The sequence below is a fragment of the Molossus molossus genome, unplaced genomic scaffold, assembly GCF_014108415.1.
Source record: "Molossus molossus isolate mMolMol1 unplaced genomic scaffold, mMolMol1.p scaffold_m16_p_7, whole genome shotgun sequence".
In the NCBI taxonomy this organism is placed as follows: Eukaryota; Metazoa; Chordata; class Mammalia; order Chiroptera; family Molossidae; genus Molossus; species Molossus molossus.
In genome coordinates, this window is record NW_023425401.1 from 91,764,258 (window position 1) to 91,787,272 (window position 23,015).

The 23,015-nt window shown below is 42.9% G+C and overlaps 1 protein-coding gene across 3 annotated transcripts in view; it reads right to left on the bottom strand.

The window, feature by feature from the left end:
* The window catches only part of RBM28 (RNA binding motif protein 28), a 33,765-nt gene extending 15,202 nt beyond the window's left edge, over positions 1–18,563 (bottom strand). For 2 of the 3 annotated variants that reach the window (XM_036247546.1, XM_036247545.1), the window contains exons 1-11: positions 18,355–18,563; positions 12,632–12,790; positions 12,213–12,307; positions 11,737–11,812; positions 11,167–11,259; positions 9,572–9,643; positions 8,579–8,771; positions 8,269–8,411; positions 7,311–7,383; positions 3,936–4,045; positions 279–352 (exon numbers count right to left, since the gene is read on the bottom strand). In XM_036247546.1, the coding sequence (XP_036103439.1) occupies positions 279–352; positions 3,936–4,045; positions 7,311–7,383; positions 8,269–8,411; positions 8,579–8,771; positions 9,572–9,643; positions 11,167–11,259; positions 11,737–11,812; positions 12,213–12,307; positions 12,632–12,790; positions 18,355–18,472 (1,206 nt within the window). In that variant the 5' untranslated portion in view covers positions 18,473–18,563. Of the gene's footprint in view, positions 1–278; positions 353–3,935; positions 4,046–7,310; positions 7,384–8,268; positions 8,412–8,578; positions 8,772–9,571; positions 9,644–11,166; positions 11,313–11,736; positions 11,813–12,212; positions 12,308–12,631; positions 12,791–18,354 lie in introns of those variants that run through there. The other variant, XM_036247547.1, reaches the window with a different exon arrangement.
* Positions 18,564–23,015: the final 4,452 nt, after the last annotated feature.

The following is a 23,015-nucleotide window of genomic DNA, read 5'->3' on the forward strand; positions in this document are numbered from 1 at the left end:
CATGTCCATCTTTCTACCTGTTCTCACCTATAAGATAGGGATAATCATTGTACTAACCTTATACAGCCCTATAGGACTGATATAAGGATTAAATATGGCAATGCATGTGCCTATCTAATGAGAGTGCCTATGACACACTAAGTGCTCAATAAATGTTAACTTCACTACTATTACATTATTGACAATATAATAATAATAAAGCTTTGTGCGAACACCAGATATTGCTCCTAGGAGCCACTACTGCCTAAGTTACAGGATAAAGGAAATGTCTTCCTCACCTCGGTCTCTGGAGAAGCAGCTGCAAGGCATTTCTGAGCTGCCTCTTGAGTCATGAACTGAGCAAAGGCACAGCCTGCACAGAGAGACAAAATCAAGTGAAATGCAAAATTCCCATGGCCCACAAAGAAGCCAAAACCCACACACAAATAGTGGCAGCCTGACGCAAGTGGAAAGAGTGTTAGCATCCTTTTGTTAAATACCATTGACACAGACACTGTGTCAGTCACTGAAGGGTCAAAGACAGATAAAATAGCATATCTGCTCACAGTAAAATGTTACTACTTCCTTCACCTTTTCCAATGCTTCTCAAACTTTACTCTTATCATCTCTCTCCTTAATAACAAATATCCACAAGAAATGCTGGAGATATTCCAGTCTAATGTTTTATTCAGCATCATCTACTGCATGCCTATTAGAGGATTTTAAAAAAGAGGCAGAGCCCTGGCCAGTTTTGCTCAGTGGTTAGAGCGTCGGCCCACGGACCAAAGAGTCGCGGGTTCGATTCTGGTCAAGAGCACATACTTCAGTTGCGGTTCATCCCCAGCCCTGGTTGGGGTCATGCAGGAGGAAACCAGTCAATGTGTCCCTCTCACATCAATGTTTCTCTCTCCCTCCCTCCCACTCTATCTGAAGATAAATAGAAAAAAAAATCCTCAGGTGAGGATTAAAACTAACTAACTAACTAAATAAATAAATAAATAAACATAAAAATGAGGCAGCAACTACTTAACGCTGAAATTAATTACAGATCTCACTGTCACCACTGTTACTTGGGAGGCATTAGATAAGGGGACACCTGCCTCTTGGAGTAAAAGGCCCAGGCCCCTATCAAATGAATCTAGCAGTAAACCAGAAAGCCACGAGCTCAATTCTTAACTCACAGTCTAGAATTTCAACAGGTATACTGCCTTTCACTGGTTAGATGCAGGGTCAATCAACCCACACTAATTTCTGCTACTGATAAAAAAAAAAAAAAAAAAAACCTTTTATACGCAAAGAAAAAAGAAAGTTAACTTTATAGCAAACTCCACAAAAAAAAAAATATATAAGCTTCATAGGGCTACTGAGGCACTGATCTTTTGTCCCCTATAAGAACCCAAGTGTTGCCCTGGCCGGTTTGGCTCAGTGGTTAGAGTGTCCGCCTGCGGTCCGGAGAGACCCAGGTTCAGTTCCCGCTAAGGGCATGTACCTCGGTTGCAGTTTGTCCCCGGCCCTGGTTGGTCGTGCGGGTGGCAGCCACTCGATGTGTCCCTTTCACATCGATGTTTCCCTCTCTCTCTCTTCCTCTCTCTCCCTCCCACTCTGTCTGTACAAAAAATGGAAAAATGTCCTCGGATGAGGATTAAAAAAAAAAAAAAAAAAAGAACCCAAGTGTTGCCCTGGCCAGTTTTGCTCAGTGGTTAGAGCATCAGCCTGCGGTCCAGAGAGACACGGGTTCGGTTCTCGCTAAGGGCATGTACTTTGGTTGCAGTTTGCCCCCCGCCCTGGTTGGGTCGTGCAAGTGGCAACCACTCGATGTGTCCCTTTCATGTTGATGTTTCTCTCTCCCTCTCTCCTTCTCTCCCTCCCACTCTATCTGAACAAAAAAACGAAAAAAATGTCCTCGAGTGAGGATAAAAAAAAAAGAACCTAAGTGTTGCTCAGCCAGTGTGGCTCAGTGGATTGAGTGTCATCCCATGGACTGAGAGGTCACAGTTCGATTCCCGGTCAGGGCACGTGCCTGGGTTGCAGGCTTGATCCCCAGTAGGGGGCATGAAGGAGGCAGCTGATAGATGTATATCTCTCACACAGATGTTTCTCTTTCTTTCTCCCCTCCTCTCTCTCTAAAAAAAAAAAAAATCAATAAAAATATTTGAAAAAAAAAAGAACCCAAGGGTCACCATCTAGTGAGGTCTTTCCTGCCTCCTCTAGGCACAGCTGAGTGCCCGCCCTGCCAGTCCTTCACTCACATGTCCATTACAGCACCCTTCAGACAGCATCTTCCCAAAAAGACTGGATGTCTCAAGAATAAGGACCATGTTTCTTGGCTGTTTCTATATCCCTAGTACCTACCATAATGCCCAGCATTAATAAATACTCAATATGAAGAAACAATTTTTAAAAATGGGGAAAAATATTTCTAATAGGCACAGAATCCTATGTGTCCAATATGAAGAAATGGGTACTTCTCTCTGAATTGGAAAGAATTTTATCAATGGAATTTCCAGGGCCAGTACTGGGTTCAGTCTTAACACTTCCGTAAAAGTCTGCAGATAATATTTAGCTCTTCCAGGCTGTGAATAGCATGTTAACAGAGATAAACTGGAGGAGGAGGAGGCCAAGGCTGTATGAGTGAGTAGGCAGAAAAAGTGCCAGAAAAATTTAATATTATCTAGGAAAAGACATGCATTAAAAAAAAATAATGAGCCCTGGCCGGTTTGGCTCAGCAGTTGGAGCACTGGCCTACAGACCAGAGAGTCCCAGGTTCGGTTCCCACCAGGGGCACATATAAAAAAAAAACATTAAAAAAAATAAAAATAATAAAAACTATGCTTATTAAGATCATTAACTCTCAGCTAACATTAACAGACTAAGATAGAGATTGAAGCAAGTCAACTACAGACTATATTCTGAAAATATCAACCCAATACACCACTCACTCAAAAAGGGACAAAAGACATCACAGTAAAGCAAAATCCTACTTGAACTTGGAACATTCTATGCAATTCTAATTTCCCACTTTTAGAAAAACATACTGGAAATGGAGAATGTACAAGAAGTATAATTGAATAGCAGAGCTTAAGGCACCTTAAGTGATTACTCTAGTTGAACCCACTAATTTTACAGATAAGAAACTAAAGCCCACTGTGGTTAAATGATTTGCCAAAAATCACCCAGCTGGTCCATGGCTTAGCTGGGATTAGATCCCTAATCTCCAGGAAGCAGTTCCATTTTCTTTCCATCATAAGGCCTTATGTACATCTTTTTGAGCTAAGTAAAACCCCAAAATGCTCAGGTCTCATCAGTTTGGAAAATAAGAAGATTTAGAATGTAGGTTAATAATCCATGGATAGGCTCCAGAGAGCCCACAAACCCTCAGAAGTGGCATTTTTCTGAGGAGAGGTTTCATAGCTTTTGGCAAATAGCAAAGGAATCAAGAATCACAATGAATTAAGAATTCACTGCTTTAAGAGAACAACTGCTATTGATGAAAGCAAAGATTATGAATAATAATATACTGAAATGAGGAGTGGTCAACCCTGGAAGCTCAAAGGAAATAGCTTTAGGGGAAAAAAATGTAAGGCAGCACTCCTGTTACACAGTTTTCTTTCTGACTGTTACCACTGCAACGAAGTTCCTACCAGCTTCCATCTCTAACAAACACAACTAAAAAAGATCCCAGTAATGTCAAGCAATGTGGAATAATTAGTACCCATGAGATGCTATCACATTTGAAATTCAAAGAACAACAAACGGAATTCATTACCCTAAAGTAAATAAGTAAGGGCTTAAAAAGCTTATATAAAATGAATTTGACCTCATGGAAGGCAATCTCAGAACATCCTTGCTGCTCCTATGAACCACAGAAGCCTGGGCTGAATATGAACCCCTGAAGGAGTCAGTGCCCATGGCAGTAGCTTCACTTTTTTAGGAACTGACCAGCTGAGAGCAAATACCTTTAGAATGCTCTGTGTCTGGATGCAAGACAATGCAGACATATTTAAGATCTCCAAATTGCTGGAGGAGCTCCCCAAGTTCTTCTTCCTCTGAGTCAAAGGACAGGTTTCTGTGGAAGACAATTAGGTCACAAGAAAGGTCAATTACAAAAGTGAGATCCCGTGTTCTGTTTACAAAACGAGCAAGTCAGACACTAACTAGAGTGGTTCCCTTGCTCATGACTACCCTCCCTTGTTCAGGAACAGCACCAACAGGGGTGGCCTCCAGTGCCCAGATTTCGGATAGATGACTCTGCCCCTTGACTTTCCTATGTCAGTCAGATTCTACCCTCCCAGGAATTCAGAACTTGAACAAAGACCAGAAGTTGCAGATGCAGATTCACTTTGAAACAGCAGTGCCCCAGCCAAGAGAAACTTCCAGGGAGCTGAAAATGTTCTATTATCTTGATCTGGGTGGTGGGTTACATGGGATATATGTATACATCCATATACATAAACATGTATCTGTAAATGTATATATATGCTCATATATATAAATATTAAAAATTTCACTGAATTGTACACTTAGATTAACGCACCTACAGAGTTTATTATACTTTAAGAAGTTAAAAAAAAAATGGTAAGGTGTCCTCAGAGAAAAAACCCACAACCTCTTGCAGCGAAGGTCCCAGTACTGCCCAGAGTTTCATTCCCTCTTGAGGTTTGCTCTTGACAACTTTGACTCTGTGAGCCAACCTAACAAGAAATCTGCTTTTTCACTTAAATTGGACAAAGTTACTTTCCCTTATTACAAACAAAACACTCACAGAAGACTAATGAGAAAAGTAAAATATGTCTTTCTCTTCTTTCGATTAGCCATTTTCTCTTCCCTGTTGCTATGAAATCTAGGTTTCAGTTAAAATTTTACAAAAGTCATAAAATCCCTCAAGTGAAGAGATTAGAAAGTACAAATTGGTAGTTACAAAACAGTCATGTACAGCATAGAAATATTGTCAATAATATCGTAATAACTATGTAATGGTGCCAGGTGGGTACTAGACTTATTGAGCAGATAACTTCGTAAATTATATAATTCTCTAATCACTATGCTCTACACTTGAAACTAATATAAAATAATATTGAATGTCAACTGTAATTTTAAAAATATTTTAAAGAATTAAGAAACTTTGCCCCGGCCAGTGTGGCTCAGTGGATTGAGCATCATCCCATGGACTGAGAGGTGCCAGTTCAATTCCCAGTCAGGGCACATGCCTGGGTTGTAGGCTCAATCCCCAGTAGGGGGCGTGCAGGAGGCAGGCCATCGATGTTTCTCTCTCACATCAATGTTTCTATCTCTCTCTCCCTTCCTCTCTCTAAAAAAATCAATATAAACATATTTAACAACAACATTTTTTTAAAGAAAATCCTTCAAAATAACTCAAAGACAAACATGGTAAAGTTTGTGGCTAAGTGCAGAAAAAATAAAACTACATATTTCTCTCCATGGGATTAAAAAATGTTGGAAGGAGATTTTGTTCTACTAAATTTCAACACAGTGTGCAGTCCTCACTTCCCCGGCTCTGCACAGCCTTCCAGGGGTAAGAACAAGTCCCAAATAAAAATCTATAATTTTACTTCTTTTAAACTCAGTTAACAACCTCATAAATGAGTCTATCTTAAGGGGTAACTGAGGTCTTAGCTACATTACTTCTAATTTGCCTCATCATGTACATAAATTTTCTTTCTTCCTTTCCTTTACCTTCCTAAGTTCTTTGTTAATTTATTATGTTTTTAAATATATTGTATTGATTTTTTAGAGAGAGAGGAAGGGAGAGAGGGAGAAAGATCAATGTGAGAGAGTTACATCAATCAGCAGCCTCCTGCACGCCCCCTGCTGGGGATCGAGCCTGCAACCTGTGCATGTGCCCTGACCAGGAATCGAACCAGGACATCTCAGTCCATGGGATGATGCTCAATCCACCGAGCCACACTGGCTGGGCAGTTCTTTGTTAATTTAAAAGATGTAGCTCTGGCCGGTTTGGCTCTGTGGTTGGAACATCGGCCTGTGGATCAGAGTCCCGGGTTCAGTTCCCACTAGGGGCACATACCAAAAAAAAAAAAAAAAGATGTATAAGGGCCCTGGCCAGTTTTGCTCAGTGGTTAAAGCGTCGGCCCGTGGACCAGAGAGTCCTGGACTCAATTCCCGCTGGGGGCACATACCTTGGTTGCAGTTTGTCCCTGGCTCCGGTTGGGGTTGTGTGGGTGGCAACCACTCGATGTGTCTTTCTCACATCGATGTTTCTCTCTCTCCCTCCCACTCTATCTGAAGATAAATGCAAAAATGTCCTTGGGTGAGGATAAAAAATATATTTAAAAAAAGAGATGTATAAGGAATGGTATCTTTGGTATTGAGGTCACGGGCTTCTAAGTGTGATGTTTCTTCCTTCCTATTAGAATACTCCATGAGTACAAAATTACTTATATGGCAATTCCACATAACACAGTAAAAAGAAATTATGGAGACATGTTGTAAAAAAGGAAAATGGGTTACAGCACAGCATGTATAAGCTAAACTCATCTTCGTAAATATTTATGATGATGTGGGCATGTGTGTGGGTGTTCTCCGAGTAGTGATTAAGGTTAATGTTTTTGTGTCTTTCTGCACATTTATTTCCTACACTAAACATAAATTACTTGTATAATAAAAACAATAAAAACACCCTTAAAACATTGTACAGGAGGATAAAATACACTTCTCTCAAATAAGATTCAAATGGCCCTGCACTTTGGTACTTAAGAAAGAACAAGAAAGCATATTGGAGGTGTGCTGAAGAAATCCCAACCTTCTGAAAATGCTTATCTATTCCAGTCAGTAGGACTAAAATAGCAAAGGCAACATGAAATTAAACCCATCTTCACCCGACTCCCTCCCTCAGTATACCTAGAAACAGACAGAAAGTCTTACTTTATTGTGGACACTACTTTAGAAAATAAGCTAGACACGAAGAGAGAAATTATTTGGGACAAGTGGTTTTACCCCTCCCCAGCATTCCCCTTAAAACAAAGGCCAGCAAGCAAGATGTTTCTCATAGCTGAAGAACTGATTTGTTCCAAATGATGCCATCCCAATTATAAAGAATGAAATCTAAATGAGGACAATATAAGATGACCCCTGCTATTTACTTTATGTATATAGTTCTGATTCACCTATGTTTCTCATTGTTTAGTAAGTTCCTAGAGCCAGATATGCTAGTGGTCTTAGGGGCATCTACCTTTCTGGCCTAGCTAACAGAACTAGTGCAAAAAAGAAAAAAGAAAAAAAAAGGAACTGAGAAAGTTAAGAGAAACCTATGATGGCAACACAAATAGAGCAGTTCTTGAAGGGAAAAGGCATACCTTATAAATACAGTTTTCCCTTCATTCACATCGGAGGGTAATTTCCTCTTCTTTTTCTTTGAGACTTGTACATCTAAAGTAAAATGAAAAACAACATTCTTCATAAATGTAGCAATAGGGTTTAGTTCCAGTTTTACAAAATCCCCTAAGAGGTCCTTTGTCCCCATCTCAACTCAAAAGCTGAGTTTTGCCCTGACCGGTTTGACTCAGCGGTTGGAGTGTTGGCCCATGGACTGGAGGGTCCCGGGTTCGGTTCCTGCTAAGGGCATGTGCCTTGGTTGCGGTTTATCCCCGGCCCTGGTTGGGGTTGTGTGGGTGGCAACCAGTCGATGTGTCTCTCTCATGTTGATGTTCCTCTCTCTCTCTCCCTCCCACTCTATCTGAAGATAAATGCAAAAAATGTCCTCGAGTGAGGATAAAAAAAAAAAAAAAACCAAAAAGTTGAGTTTTGAGTTAAAAGACCTTGGTTTTAGATATAATATCCTGTTTATCCAGTTATTCATTCAACTTGATCGAGAGAGGGATAGGATCTCAGAATTAAGCTATGTTTTAAATTCCCTAGGAATCCGCCTGGTTAGTGTGGGTCAGTGGTTAAGTGTCAACTCATGCACCAAGAGGTCGCCAGTTCGATTCCCAGTCAGGGCACATGCCCAGGTTGTGGGTCTGATCCCCAGTGGGGGACATGCAGGAGGCAGCCAATCAGTGTTCTCTCTCATCGATGTGTCTATCTCTTTCTCCCTCTAAAAATCAATAAAGAAAAAAAATTAAATTCCCAGGAATCTTAACCCTCAAAAACAACTCCAAACTCATAAAAAAAAAAAAAAAAATTACAAGGTTTTCATCTTTAGCATTTCACCATAAATTTGACAGGATGCCATAGGGTCCTATTTAAAGAGGCTTGTGCTGCACTGATGCACATTTCTCGATATTAATTTAAATTTGAAGATCCCAGGCAAACCTTCATCCTCTTGCTCTTCAGTGTCGGCATCGCTCTGAGCCGGTTCCTCTCCACTGTCAACACTGTCACTTCCCTCCAGGCAGCTGTCCTCATCGGAATGATCCTCTTCACTGCTTTCTGTAGGCGCTGCTCTCTGGACTGCTCTGCAAAGGCACAGTTCAGAACTAAGGACCTGGGTGGACAGAGGGGGCTATCCAATTTCATATGCATGTCAATTCTGCAATTATGGGGGCAGAAAAAGTCCTTTTCCCCCCCCCAGAGACCATCCTGAATCTTCCTCTGTTGTCTCAGAACAAGCTGGGCTGCTTACCTCTTATAAATTTGCACAGGCTTGGTCACCTTTGGTTCTTTATTCTCCTCCTGCTCTTCTTCATCACTATCATCATTATCCTCTTCCTCTTCCATATCACCATCATCATCCTCTTCCTCTCCCATACCCTCTTCTTTCCTGCCATTCTCTTTACCTAATTTCTGATGTTTAGGTTCAGGTTGCTTCTCTTCACCTACACAGGGACATAAGAAAGTTAAAAATTAATTCAGTATCTAAAATGAGGTTATTTTAACAAGAGTAACTAATACCATCAAGGTCCTAATTCCTTTAGTTTTACAGAATCTCAAGTATTTTTCTTACTGTATGGAATAAAAGTAAGTATGAAGAAAAAAAATAACAAAAGCACCTCATCACTGAGAGTCTCTTGGAGTCTGTCCCATTAACTCATCGAAAGCCTGAAGGTTATCCGGCTCAGAGTAAGAGAAGCAGCAGCTGAGCCTCCACAAATAGCCCACCATCATGCACAGAGCCAACACAACGCACACTCTGGAGCCCAGCCATAAACTTTAAGCTTGGTAAGTTCTGTTCTCTGAGCTCCTGGTAGCCTAAAAGCCAACTGCTTTCTAAATAAAACACAAGTTTTAATTTTCCCTATTCTTAATGTTCCATCATTCCTTACTATGAAAAGCTGAGAAAAAATAGCAAGTAGAGGGAACAATGAACTTGGACCCACTCCTCACTCACATCCACACCCAGGAGTGGGCTTCAACTCAAAAGATCCTATGTTTTGGGACCAGATCACCAAACGGGACAATATGAATTGACAAACAGCTCTGGGTTTCTGAGCCAGCAGGAATTCAGAGTTTTTCTTGCTCCTCAGTCTCATTTTTTTTTTTTTTTTATAATCTTGGTGCTTTTGGTATCTCCAGCCCAATATCCTCACTGACAAGCAGGTTCCTTTCTACTTTTATTGAGTTGTTTCTACAATCACCCCAAAGCATACAATCCTTCCTTCCCAATACCACATCTTACCTGGGTCAGAGGCAGACTGTGTATTTTTATATTTATCCTTTGCCACGGCCCAATCCACAGCTACTGTCCGTCCTATCAGACAGAAAAGTAACATCTTTTAACACTTCTATCTCCTGTAAATGACTGTTTATTCATCAAAGACAATAAAGAACAAAAGGAGAAAAATTACCTGCCAATCCTAGTAGCTATCTATTTTTTTTTAAACCGTAACTTTTTATCAATGAACAGAAATTTTGCCTTTCTACACAGCCACCACACTGAGTTATACCTGGGATAAGGTATACTTTTTAAAAATAATTAAAACAGCCCTGGCCAGTTTGGCTCAGCGGTTAGAGCGTCGGCCTGCGGTCCGGAGAGACCCGGTTCCCGCTAAGGGCATGTACTTCGGTTGCAGTTTGTCCCCGGCCCTGGTCGTGCGGGTGGCAGCCACTCGATGTGTCCCTTCACGTCGATGTTTCTCTCTCTCTCTCTCTCTCTCCCTCCCACTCTATCTGTACAAAAAAATGGAAAAATATCCTCAGGTGAGGATTAAAAAAATAATAATAATTAAAACAGTGCTTCCAGTTAGACCAACAAGTTTCCAGTTAGACTAGCAAGAGAAAAAACAGGCATTCTAGAATAATTTACACCAAATTCAGAAGTTAGGAAGTCTCTAAGCCAATCCCTTTTTTTTTTAATCCTCACCGAGGATATTTTTCCATTTATCTTTAGATAGAGCGGGGAGGGGGGGGGGGGAGAGAGAGAGAAAGAGAGAGAGAGAGAGAGAGAGAAACATCGATGTGAAAGAGACACATTGATTGGCTGCCACCCACGTGACGCCATCCAGGGCTAGGGATGAACTGCAACTGAGGTACATGCCTTCGGCTGGAATCAAACCTGGGACTCTTAGGGCCAACGCTCTAACAGCTGAGCCAAACCAGCCAGGGTGCCAATCCCTTCTTTAGCACCTGGTAAACAATACCCACAGTAGCCTCATTGGTGGCTTAGTAGCCCACATATGCTGAATAATGCTTATAACCAAGAGGGAAAAACATGCAAACCCCACAACCCCTAGACAGAACTTGCATCTACCAGTGATTATTTCAGGGCCATTTTTTTCATTGGGAATTTAAAAGAACACTCATCCCCAAATAAAGAAAAGAGAATAATGCCCTGGCCAGTTTGGCTCAGTGGTTACAGCGTCAGCCTGCAGATCAGAGAGTCACAGGTACGATTCTGGTCAAGGGCACATACCTCAATTGCAGAATGGTCCCCAGCCCTGGTTGGGGTCGTGTGGGAGGCAACCAATCGATGTGTCTCTCTCACATCAATGTTTCTATCTATCTATCTATCTATCTATCTATCTATCTGAAGATAAAATGAAAAAAAGTATCCTCGGGTGAGGACTGAAAAAAAAATAGAGAATAATGAAATGGGTTCTTTTGAGGTCAATCCTAAGATCAAGTGTTAGGAATATTCAGCAAAAATAGCTTTTATGTTAGTAGTAAGACTCAACAATGCAAATACCTGTTGAAAATGTAGCAAGTGGGTTACTGTGCTAATTCAACCAAACACCAGAAATATCTGGGTCAACGGTATGGGTATAGAAAACTTACCCTTTATCTCTTTCATGTTCATGTTTTTGAGAGCTTTTCCTGCTTCTAGGAGGTTTTTGAACTGAACAAAAGCAAAACCACGCATCTTTCCATCTGTGTGCAAATGTACAAAGATGTTAGAAGCAGCAGGTGGGGAGCCAACAGACCTAAGAAGGAATATACAGCAACACAGGCTCGTAAGGTGGCCCAAATTCTGCTAACCAGCCAGCCTCTTGCCCAAAGCTTATGTCCTCCTGTTGAGTATACCCTGACTTGGGCTTAGAGAGCAGTGTGTTTCTAACTTGTCTTCTAAAACTAGTTCTGATCTCACTAAAAACACCATCAGGGGTTATCTAAACTAAAAATACATAACTAAATACCACCAGCACTATTACATGAGTGTTTATTACTTTCCAAGTACTGTGCCTAATACTTTATATATATATATCACATTATCAGGGGCTCACAAAGAGTATGACATGGACCTAGCATTTCTAGTTCTAATGATACTTAGTTCAAGGGTAATATGGAAAAAGACCATGTGTTAATTAATATTCATCTAATCCATACCAAATGAAGGTTTGCTAGTACCTGGCTTCCTAGGGATGTTAACTTCCAGGACAGCTCCATACTGAGCAAATATTGTCTTCAAGTCATCTTCCGAACACTGAAGACAAAAGTAAAGAAAAAAAAAAAGAGAGATCATCTCAGCAAATAAACATGAAAATTTAATTACTAAATTTGTTCATTAGGAAAAACCTGAGTATTTTTACTCCTTTTTTACTTTTGAAACTAGGACAAACATTTCTAAATAGAAAACATCTTGCTCTGTATCTAAGAAGTGGAAAGCACAGGTATCAGAGGGCTTTTCTTTCCCGCCCTTTCTCAGGAAGGCATCTTCCCTATTGTCTTAAGTTCTTGTTTATACAGGACCATTTTTTAAATTCAACGAGGCTAAGGTCCATTCCCAAAATGCATTATGTCCAATTTACCATCCTGGTGAGGAGCTCCACTCGTGAGCACCAACAGCTTTCAGAACAGCACTATTAGTGTTCTCTGTCACTCACCTTAAAGCTCAGATTCCGAATAATTAATCTGGCTTTCTTATCTACCACTTTGGCTTTTTTAGGCTTCTGCTCCTTCTTTGGAGACTCTGAATTTTCTAAAAAAAAAATAAAGAGGGAATGGAATAAGGCTGTGCTCCAAAACCACCCACCCTGAGGCCCAAAACATCACAGGAAAAAAGCTACTAGCAACAGATGGCATTTACCACAGGGGCCAGTATGGCAACACCCAGGGCCACCAGATTTTCCAGACTTAGAAGTAACCAAAAGACTAAAATGAATACCAAAATACACTGGATAATTTTGGATATCAAAACCAAATTCAGTAAGCTCTAAATTTAGAAGCTTCCCTCACCCTCACCCCGACATTCCACCTCCTCCTTACCCTGGGAGAAAACTCCCTTCAGTTACTAGACACTCACCATTTCCCCTCTTTTCCTTGGACCTGTTCCTCAGTTTTTTCTTGGCAACACTCACACTGATCTTGCAGCCTTCAAAGGTAGTAATCTCCTTGAGGGCCCTCTGAACATCTTCCAGCATAGAAAAAGTGACATAGCCAAAGCCTCGACATGCCTTGCTCCCTGAAGGTAAGGGGGCGGGGGAGAGATCATCATCAGCCAGGAGCCCTACCTACCCAGTAAATTCTCCAAGCCCGAAACTAGCAGACACACTGCCAAGCCACCCTATCATCAGTTTGCCAAAACCCTCGGGAGGAATAGAAACAAGGTTGACACCAGTGGCTCCTTTACTTTACTCAGAACTTGTTAGGTTTCACCCTGGCCGGTTTGGCTCAGTGGTAGAGTGTTGGCCCGCAGACCAATGAGTCGCGGGTTTGATTCCGGTCAAGGGCACATACCTCGGTGGCGTCATCCCCGGCCCTGGTCAGGGTCATGTAGGAGGCAACCAGTCCATGTGTCCCTCTCATGTTGATGTTTCTCTCTCTCCCTTTCTCTCCCTCTCTCTTCCTCCCACTCTATCTGAAGATACATAGAAAAAAAAATAACCTCGGGTGAGGATTAAAAAAAAAAGAACTTGTTAGGCTTCCTTTTCTAATTTGGTGTCTTTGGATGTTGGCTCCTCTTCTTCCTCCTTTGCTGATAATCTGAAGATTATGTAGGATCCATGATAAATATTATACCCCCAGCCCTGGCTGGTTTGGCTCAGCGGTTAGAGCATCAGCCTGCAGACCAAGGAATCCCAGGTTCGATTACAGCCAAGGGCACATACCTCAGTTGTGGTTAGTCCCCAGCCCTGGTTGAGGTCATGCGGGTGGCAACCAGTTGATGTTTCTCTCTCTCTCTCCCACTCTGTCTGAAGATTAATGTAAAAATATCCTTGGGCGAGGATTAAAAAAAAATATATATATATATATACCCCCAAAGAACTCAACATCGAATAGAAAGGAACATCACCAGAGAGGGTAAGAATGGTAAGCTTGGTAGCTTCAAAAATCACATGCAATAACGCAGCTCCTCTTCAGAACAGATCAGTAATGATGCCGGAGAGAAGCCCTGACAAAAGAATCTCAAACAATAAGCACTGCTTTGGGAGCTTGTAGATAACCATTATTACCAACCTTTAGTGATCAATACCAAATTAAACCTTTCCAAAGCAGCTGTAAATCTCTTATCTCACTTCATCTTCAGAACACACTAAGGTAATTAAAACAAATATTATCATCCCTTCTTTCCAAATGAATAATTTGAGACACAGAAAAGTAAGTGAATTGGTTAATGTCCCCCAGGGTATTAGTACCAGAATTAATTCTTCATTACCAGCTTCATGTTCTTTCCATGGGACTCCATCAATATAATGGCCACAGAGAAGAATATTAGGATCAAGCAAATTAATAGTTACAAAAAAAAAAAGAAAACCAAAAAACTCTAACCTGCCTCTGCCTTTTTAGGTATGCTTTTTTTTTTTAAGCTTTTATCTATTTATTTAGAGGAAGAGAGAGAGAGATAGAAACATCAATATGAGAAAGAAACATCAATCGGTTGCCTCCTGCACATCCCACACCAGGGATCAAGCCCACAACCAGGTTTGTGCCCTGACTGAGAATCGAACAGGGACCTCTCAGTCTATGGGACGACACTCAGTCCACTGAGCCACAGGGGCCAGGCAATGGTATGCGTTTGTTTGTTTTAACATTTTTTGCATAGTAAAATTTTAAGTAATTTACTGCACCAAAAAGGAAAAAGACAGACCAAGTAGTCTGCCTACTACCCAAAGAAGAAACACAGCTCACATGTTCTGCTTCTTTTTCCAAGTACAACTGAACCTGCTTCAGGTACAAGCCCTCAAACACAGGACACTGACCCACCTAAACTGGTTCAAGTTGACACTTAGCACTAGGAAAGCATACTGTGATGGGGAGATCAGTTTCTTTTCTCTTGCAACCATTTCTCACAAAGTCTGCCCACTCACTTTTCAGAAAATAAGACCAAGAAAAAGCAGGGCCCTTCCTGCTCAGTACAACCAAAAGCTGCTGAACATGAAGAAGTTCAGTGCCAAAATAAAAACATGTACCCACAACAAATGTCAGGCATGGTTTATGCCTGCACAAAGCACTCACATATTTACTTGAATTCTCAAAACAATCCTGAGAAATGATCCCCATCTTAAAGAGGTTAAGTGGCATGCCCGACGCAGAGTAAGACTTCATCCCACACCCTCCCTCCCATCCCACTAGGTGCAGCACTCTTTCCAATACATCAGGCTGTCTGCACAGAAAAGTATTGGTTTCTTAATAAGAAAATGAGAGCTTTCTTTAAAGATTTAAACCACATACACAAGGTAAAAGGTAAGGTTACATGTAGCCTATTTTCTAAGGACCCAAAGAACTCCCACTCAACGGCCTGTTCTTCCTTGAAATACACACTGTAGTTTTTCTTAAATTTTTTTGACAGCCCACAGTAATGAACGTAACTCATTATGTGAACCCAGACCATATATAAATATACATGTGTGTGTGTGTGTGCATACACACCTTATACACATTTTTTTTTCTTTATTGATTTTAGAGAGAGGAGGGAAGAGAGAGGGAGAGACAGAAACATCGATGAGAGAGAACATCAACTGGCCGCCTCCTGCATGGCCCCCATTGGGGATCTGGCCCTCAACCTGGGCCTGTACCCTGACCGGGAATCAAACCACTGACCTCTTGGTGCATGGGTGGACACTCAATCACTGAGCCACACCAGCCGAGCACTTATATAGATATATTTTTAAGTTTTATGAATACTTATGTTTTACCATATATGGATATACTCCTAGTTCATTTAAAAATTCTAGTCAAAACTCACTAATGGGCCGGTTTGGCTCAGCGGTTAGAGCATCGGCCTACAGTCCAGAGAGACCGGTTCAGTTCCCGCTAAGGACACGTACCTCGGTTGCAGTTTGTCCCCGGCCCTGGTTGGTCGTGCTGGTGGCAGCCACTTGTGTCCCTTTCACGTGGATGTTTCTCTCTCTCTCTCTTCCTCTCTCTCCCTCCCACTTTATCTGAACAAAAAATGGAAAAATGTCCTCGGGTGAGGATAAAAACAACAACTCACTAATGGGTAATGATCTGCAGCTTAAGAAACATTGCTGTATAGCACTCTCATTTTCTCATTCAGCCATATCTATACTTAAAATGACAAAAGAACCAGGCAGATGCAATGGTTCGTATAGCAATCAGAGCCACGTTGACAATCCTACTCTAATTTATTTTACTAACAAAATAGAAGCTAAGGATGGAGTCATTGTTAACACATCATCAGCCTGCCTACTCACATATTCAGACACCATGGGGTGGGGGTGCACAAGATGCCAGTTCCCACTACTTGTTCTGCTGAAAGGCAAAGAGGCAGCCACCCAGAGACAGCCCGATGACTTAAAAGGAAACTAAATGTATGTTCGGGTAACATCAGGTGCCTATCTTGAGTATCCCTTGAAGTCTAGGTAAGAGAAAGGAATGCTTCTACAATTAAAACCCTTACAATTCATCCTCATTCTCATACATGGCAACCCTTCCTCACAGTGATGTGATGAGCATCAAATAGAACATGAAGTATACAGCAGTATTCCACAAGTCAATAAGTATCTCCAGTGACTCAAGCCAAAAACCTTGGACTCAGACTTGACTCTTTGACTCCTCTTTTTCTCATACCCCACATCTGATCCATCAGCAAATCCTCTCAGCTCAATCTTTAAAAATATCCATATTCTGCCCTGGCCTGTGTGGCTCAGCTGGTTGAGTGTGGTTCGATTCCCAGTCAGGGCACACACCAGGTTGTGGGTTCGAGCCCCGGTCCAGGTGTGTACAGGAGGTAACCAATTGATGTTTCTCTCTAAAATGAATAAGAATGTATTTTAAAAGCTATCCATATTCTACCCATGGCTACCATCCTGGTCCAACACCATGATCTCTCACCTGGATTACTGCAAGAGGTCTCCCTGTTTCTATCCTGTTTTCCAACAGCCTATTCTCAACAAAACGGCCTGACAGAATCTTTCAAAATATAAGCCAGATCGCCCTGGCCGGTTTGGCTCAGCAGTTAGAGCGTCGGCCTGCGGTCCTGAGAGACCCGGGTTCGGTTCCCGCTAAGGGCGCGTACTTCGGTTGCAGTTTGTCCCCGGCCCTGGTCGGTTGTGCGGGTGGCAGCCATTCAATGTGTTCCTTTCACATCGATGTTTCTCTCTCTCTCTCTGTTCCTCTCTCTAGCCTCCCACTCTACCTGAACAAAAAATGGAAAAATGTCCTCAGGTGAGGATTAAAAATATATATATATATATATAAATATATAAGCCAGATCATACTTACTGTTCCTTGCTCAAAACCAGCAGTTTCCCATTTCAGGTAAAAGCCAAACTCCTTGCAATAGCCTATGAGCTTCTACCTGATCTGAACCTAGATTTCATCTCCTAATTCCTTCCTGTCACTCACTTCACTCCAGTCACCCTGCTCTCCATGCTATTCCTCCAATATCCCAGGCCAGTCCTCAGTATCCTTGAGTTGAAGTTTCTCTGCCTAGACTGTTCCTCCCCCATGACAGACACATGTTCACCCTCTCACCTCCAGGCTTTCCCTGGCTACTCTATCTGTAACTGGCAGTACTCTATACCTCTTATACATCCCCCACCCCCAGCAAAACACACACACAGACTCCCTATCCTTCTTTGCTGAGATATTTTTTCCCTTAGTATTTACCACCATTATTGCTATATATTTTGCTTATTTGATTATTGGCTGTCTTCCTCATCTTGAAGACATAAATAAGAGCAAGGTTTTAGGTTTGGTTTTGTGCACTGCTGTATCCCTAGGACCTATATCAGTGCCTGGCACATAGTAGGCATTCAATAAATATTTGTAGCCCTGGCCAGTTTGGCTCAGCGGTTAGAGCGTCGGCCTGCGGTCCAGAGAGACCCGGGTTCGGTTCCCGCTAAGGGCACGTACCTTGGTTGCAGTTTGTCCCCGGCCCTGGTTGGTCGTGCGGGTGGCAGCCACTCGATGTGTCCCTTCACGTCGATGTTTCTCACTCTCTCTCCCTTCCTCTCTCTCCCTCCCACTCTATCTGTACAAAAAATGGAAAAATATCCTCGGGTGAGGATAAAATAAATAAATAAATAAATAAATATTTGTAAATAACTGAGTAAATGATGGTTAAGTGCTCCAGATCTGGTGATCAAATTCTGGGTCTGCTAATTACCAGCTGTACAACCTTAAGCTGAAGTTATCAAATTCCCCTAAGCCCTAGATTCGTCAGTCAAAAGGGGTTAAGACTCTCCATTTAACAAGAACCATGGGAAAATTAAATGAGATAACACGTGTGGAACTCAGCACCAGACCTGGCAGTCAGCTGACTCTGAATAAGACTTACTGATGTTTTATTAAAGAGATTCTATTTTCATTGTTACCAAATAAGATTTTGTATGTGAGCGTGCATAATAAACGGAAAGCACTATTTAAACTTAAGGAAATGCTTTGACTTTCAGAAACAGACCCCTATGGGGCAGAGTCAGTTGGAAAAGAAACTCAATTCCCAGACCCTTCCCTTAGGGGCGGGTAAAGAATTCCGGCACGCTGAAGTTTGGGAGGGTGTCCTCATCCCCTATCCCGCTCCCAGGAACCCCAGCCAGATCCTCGACCGCCCCGCCCCCTCACCTTTCTCAGTCACCACGAAGCACTGCTTCACCGGCCCCACCTGACTGAACAGCTCCTCCAGCTGCTCACTGCGGGCTGAGGGAGGGAGGCGGCCCACAAACAGGGTGAGCCCGGCCATCGGGCCGGGAAACAGAGGCGCGCGAGGCCGCGAACGAAGCAGGCCGGACCACGAGAGTCAAAGACCCGGCTTTAGCCCGCAGCGCACGCCAAGTTGCTGGTAAGTTCCGGAAGTGTTCTCCACTCAAAAGAATCCGAAGGGAAACGTAGTGTGACAGTGAGAAAACGTTCCGGAAAGGGGGGGGGGGGGAGGTGACTCCTGGGGCGGAGCTTCGTGAACCGGGCTCCACCCCGCTTCGTTACTTTTTACCATGCTTAAAAATCTCACTTCCAGGAGATCGTTCCCAATTTACTAGGGCAGCAGAAGTCGTTTGGCTTGCGTCCTAACCCAAGATCTGACATATAATGAATATTTAATAAATAGTTTCTGAAGTGCCACTGCAGACTCCCAGATTACGTGTATAAAATGCAGCCAGAATGCACATAGACAAAGTACATGGCAAACATCATTCAAACAATTCTCATGTTCTCAGAGAATATGAGACATCTGTCATACTGTAACAGATAACTGTAATGTGCCTGCAACGGTTCCTAGACAAATTACAGCTGCTAAAGTACACATAGAAACAGATGGTACACAATTATTCTTTCAATAAATATTTACTGAGTTCCTACTGTGTGCCAGGAGAAGGGGAAAGAAGAAAGGAAGGTGGGAGGAAGGAAGGGAAGGAAGGAAGGAAGGAAAGAGAAAGAAAGAGAGAGAAAGCAAAAGAAAGAGGGAAAGAAGGAAAGAAAGAAAGAAAAGAGAGAGAGAAAGAAAGAAAGAAAGAAAGAAAGAAAGAAAGAAAGAAAGAAAAGAAAGAAAGAAAGAAAGAAAGAAAGAGGAAAAAGGACAGGGTCCTTGCCCTCATAGAGAATACAATTAGTCAGTTAGTGCCCTGGCCAGTTTGGCTCAGCGGTTAGAGCGTCAGCCTGCGGTCCAGAGAGTCCTGGGTTTGGTTCCCGCTAAGGGCAAGTACCTCGGTTGCAGTTTGTCCCTGGCCCTGGTTGGGTCATGTGGGTGGCAGCCACTTGATGTGTCCCTTTCACATCAATGTTTCTCTCTCTCTCTCCCTCCCACTCTATCTGAACAAAATATCAAGAAATGTCCTTGGGTGAGGATAAAAATGAGAGAGAGAGAATACAATTAGTGCGAGAAGACAGATGTTAATAAAAAAATTTTACAAATGAATCACAGCGTGCACACTGGACATGAGAACACGTCCAAAGCAGATGTAACATCCAGCTTATACACACAGACCTCTAACCCAGGTCCTCCCAGAGACAGCGAAAGATTTTCCCTCAGATCAGATGCAAGGTTAAGCAGATCTCACTAGTCAGAAATCTGGGTGCTCTTGGATCCTGAAACACAGAGAATGTTTGTCATCTCATCGGGCTCAAGAATAGAGCTGTGTGCAAAACTGCAGCACCCTACAGAACATCCAGCGAGAAAAGTACCCGATGCATTTTAATAATTGCTTTTCATTCGTATAACCTGAACACATGGTAGTAAAAGTTCAAAAAGTACAAATGGTTCAATGAAAAGTAAGTTTAGCCCTGGCCGGTTTGGCTCAGCGGTTAGAGCGTCGGCCTGCGGTCCAGAGAGACCCGGGTTTGGTTCCCGCTAAGGGCATGTACCTCGGTTGCAGTTTGTCCCCAGCCCTGGTCGGTTGTGCGGGTGGCAACCACTCGATGTGTCCCTTTCACATCGATGTTTCTCTCTCTCTCTGTTCCTCTCTCTCCCTCCCACTCTACCTGAACAAAAAGTGGGGGAAAAAAAAAAGAAAAGTAAGTTTACTTTTCTCTTCAAACCCCATTTACTTTCCTTAAATTCTGGATGGATGGATGGATGGATGGATGACTGATTGACAGTAATGGAGGAAAAGGGAGAACACAGCATCCAATTTATGAAACCCTAGCTCCAAGTAAGTAATAAATACATACTTAAAAGAAAATGCCACCGTTATTTTGAAACACATAACTCAGGAGAGAAAGTATTGAAATACCAAACAGATTTCTAAGGCTATGGGGTTAATCCTATTCAGGGTAAAGAGAGACAAATAGACAAAGGAAATGGGATGTGTTATTCAAATAAAGTTGGTTTGAGATTCCACATTCCTTCCTTTTTTCCTCCTCCTCTCCTGCCCCCTCACCACTTTAGCAATCAAATTTCCATCCCTAAAGATTCAGTTGCAGACGTTAGGGCCCCAGCGATGGGGAGGCCTTCCCAGTCCTGGCTGCAGTGTGTACAGAGAAAAGAACGGGAGGAAGAGGGCTCTTCCAACATTCCTTTGGGACATTCCCTACAATGCTAAGTTTTAAATATCTAGGACCCAAACCTTCCTTAAAGGACAAAATGAAACTGTGTCCCTGTGCCCATCAGGGGGCAGCAGCCACCAACAGTGCGAAGGAGTTTTGTGCCCTAGTAGAGGATGTTGATGCAGCTGACACTTTTAACGCTTCTTAAATTTCAGACCTGGCTCCCCTCAGCCCCATCCGCTCCTATCCATTCATATCAGGGACATGACATGGTTCTTTGATCAGGAATATTTGCTCATCCATCTACCCAGGACACATACAGAGTTCTTTATTAAATAGCAGCAGTCTTGGTATCCTGCACCACACCAGCAAAGAGTCTTCCAAAGGGAAATAAACTGCTGGCCTCTCTGTCATCCATCACTGTGCAGGAGCCAGGAAAGGAAGTGTGAGAAGCCTGGGCTGTTCTCAGCCAGCCTCTCTGAAAGCCCCATCCCTCTGGCTGCACTCCCTGTTACAAGCCAAACCTTCCTATATCACTGCACACGTCTTGTTCTTAGCACTTCTCACAACTGCTATTAGTTACTTGTTCTATTATAAGTAACTCTTTAATGTCTGCCTTCCCCAAAAGACCTTCAACTTTTTAAGTTTAGGGCTAGCTTTACCTTGTTCACCTCTCTGGCCCCAGCACCTAGCACATTGTAAGCATTCAATAAAATGTTTTAAATAAATTGAATGAATGAAGATGAGTTTGTCTCTCAGTCCCCTGTTGTACTAAGAATTGGAACTGAAGGGTGCATGCATTAGGATTACCTGGACTCCTCTAGAAAATTTGCTTTGGATAAGAGCTGTTATGCGACAAAAGGAAAGGTTGTCTCACCAAAGTCTCAGCCTCCTTGTAAAGTCAAAGGTAAATTCTTTGGAAAAAGTGTTGGAACTGGTGAACAACCAGCTGTTATTTCCTTGCCCCCCCCCCCTTCCAGTCTCACCAGTTCCATTCAGATCTTCCAGACAGAAAAGAGTCAGTCTGCGAGATGGGTGTATGAGGCTTGGACTGCTTTGTCAGATGTGTTCATGAACCCAAGAACCCTTGATGGAAAGAGTGAATGAGCAGCTGGCAAGGATTAGGGTGAGGAAGAGATGGCAGAGAGAAGCTGAGTGTGGGCAGAGGCAAACAGCAAGTGCTCCTTCCGTGACACAAAGCAGCTCTGATGCTGGGGCGCTAGGGCCACCAGGACACCAGTGAGAAATGCCTGTAATTAGGAGGCTGACAGTTCTCTGGGCCTCAGCCCAGAGTGACAATACAGCAAGAATTTCTGAGCCAAGCTGAGCCAGGTGATGGGGGAGATAGAGTTGGAACCACTCCAGTCCCACCCCTCAGCCATGCCTGCCCCACCCTCCTCTCATTTTCTTCCCTAATATGACCCCTCACTGCCCCCCAAACATGACTGACTCCCCTCTTCCTTCTGAGACCTTAGGGCCTGGACACTCCTCTCAGCTCAAACAGGTCTTCATGTGCAAGGAGAGCAGTACTCTAATTCTTCCACTAGTGCACTGGGCCTCATCTCCCTGCCTGCTTCCCTCTTGGCTCCCTCCCTTCCCTTCTCAAATCCCCACCAGCTGATGGACAGAGTTGGAAGAAAAACCACGCCAGTTTCTGTTTTTGCACTTCAAGCCTAGTATGTGTGCCCCTGTAGGTCTCCCTGTAATGTGCAGGACATCTGCCAAAACACTGTCAGATTTTTGTTTTTAAACCTAATTTATGAACCGGTTTTAGTGCCACTCTGAACTTCCTGCATTTTAGCCAAATGACAAATGCACACTACAGAGCTCAGAAACAAATGGTCTGGACAAGGGCGGTATTACAATGAGTGCTCGTGGTTTGGATGCATTCATGGGTCTCTGTATTCACTGATAGGTAGGATGCGGCAGGGGTTTGGGGAAGACAGGCTTTCTTCAGCGAGGGTCTGCACCTATGGGAGATAAGTGTTCCACGGGGGAAGAAGGGTTGTGAGTCCAACCTAGAAGGGGCCCTGTGGGTGGGTGGAGCATGTGTGAATTCCTCTGGGAATGTGGCAGGAAGATTGCTGGGGCTCCCAGCTCAGGGTGATCAAGCGCTTGATATGTGTATCAACATTTCCATGGAGAACTTTATTATGAACCAGCCCCTAGCCCCTTGCACTCCAGGACCTGAAGCCAGGTTCCTAGGAATGTAGACATTTCCACCAAAGACTATAGTTTCTGCCTCACCTCTCAGGGCCATATTTCATCTCTGAAAAAGCCACTTCCTAGAGAGTCAAAGGGTCTTC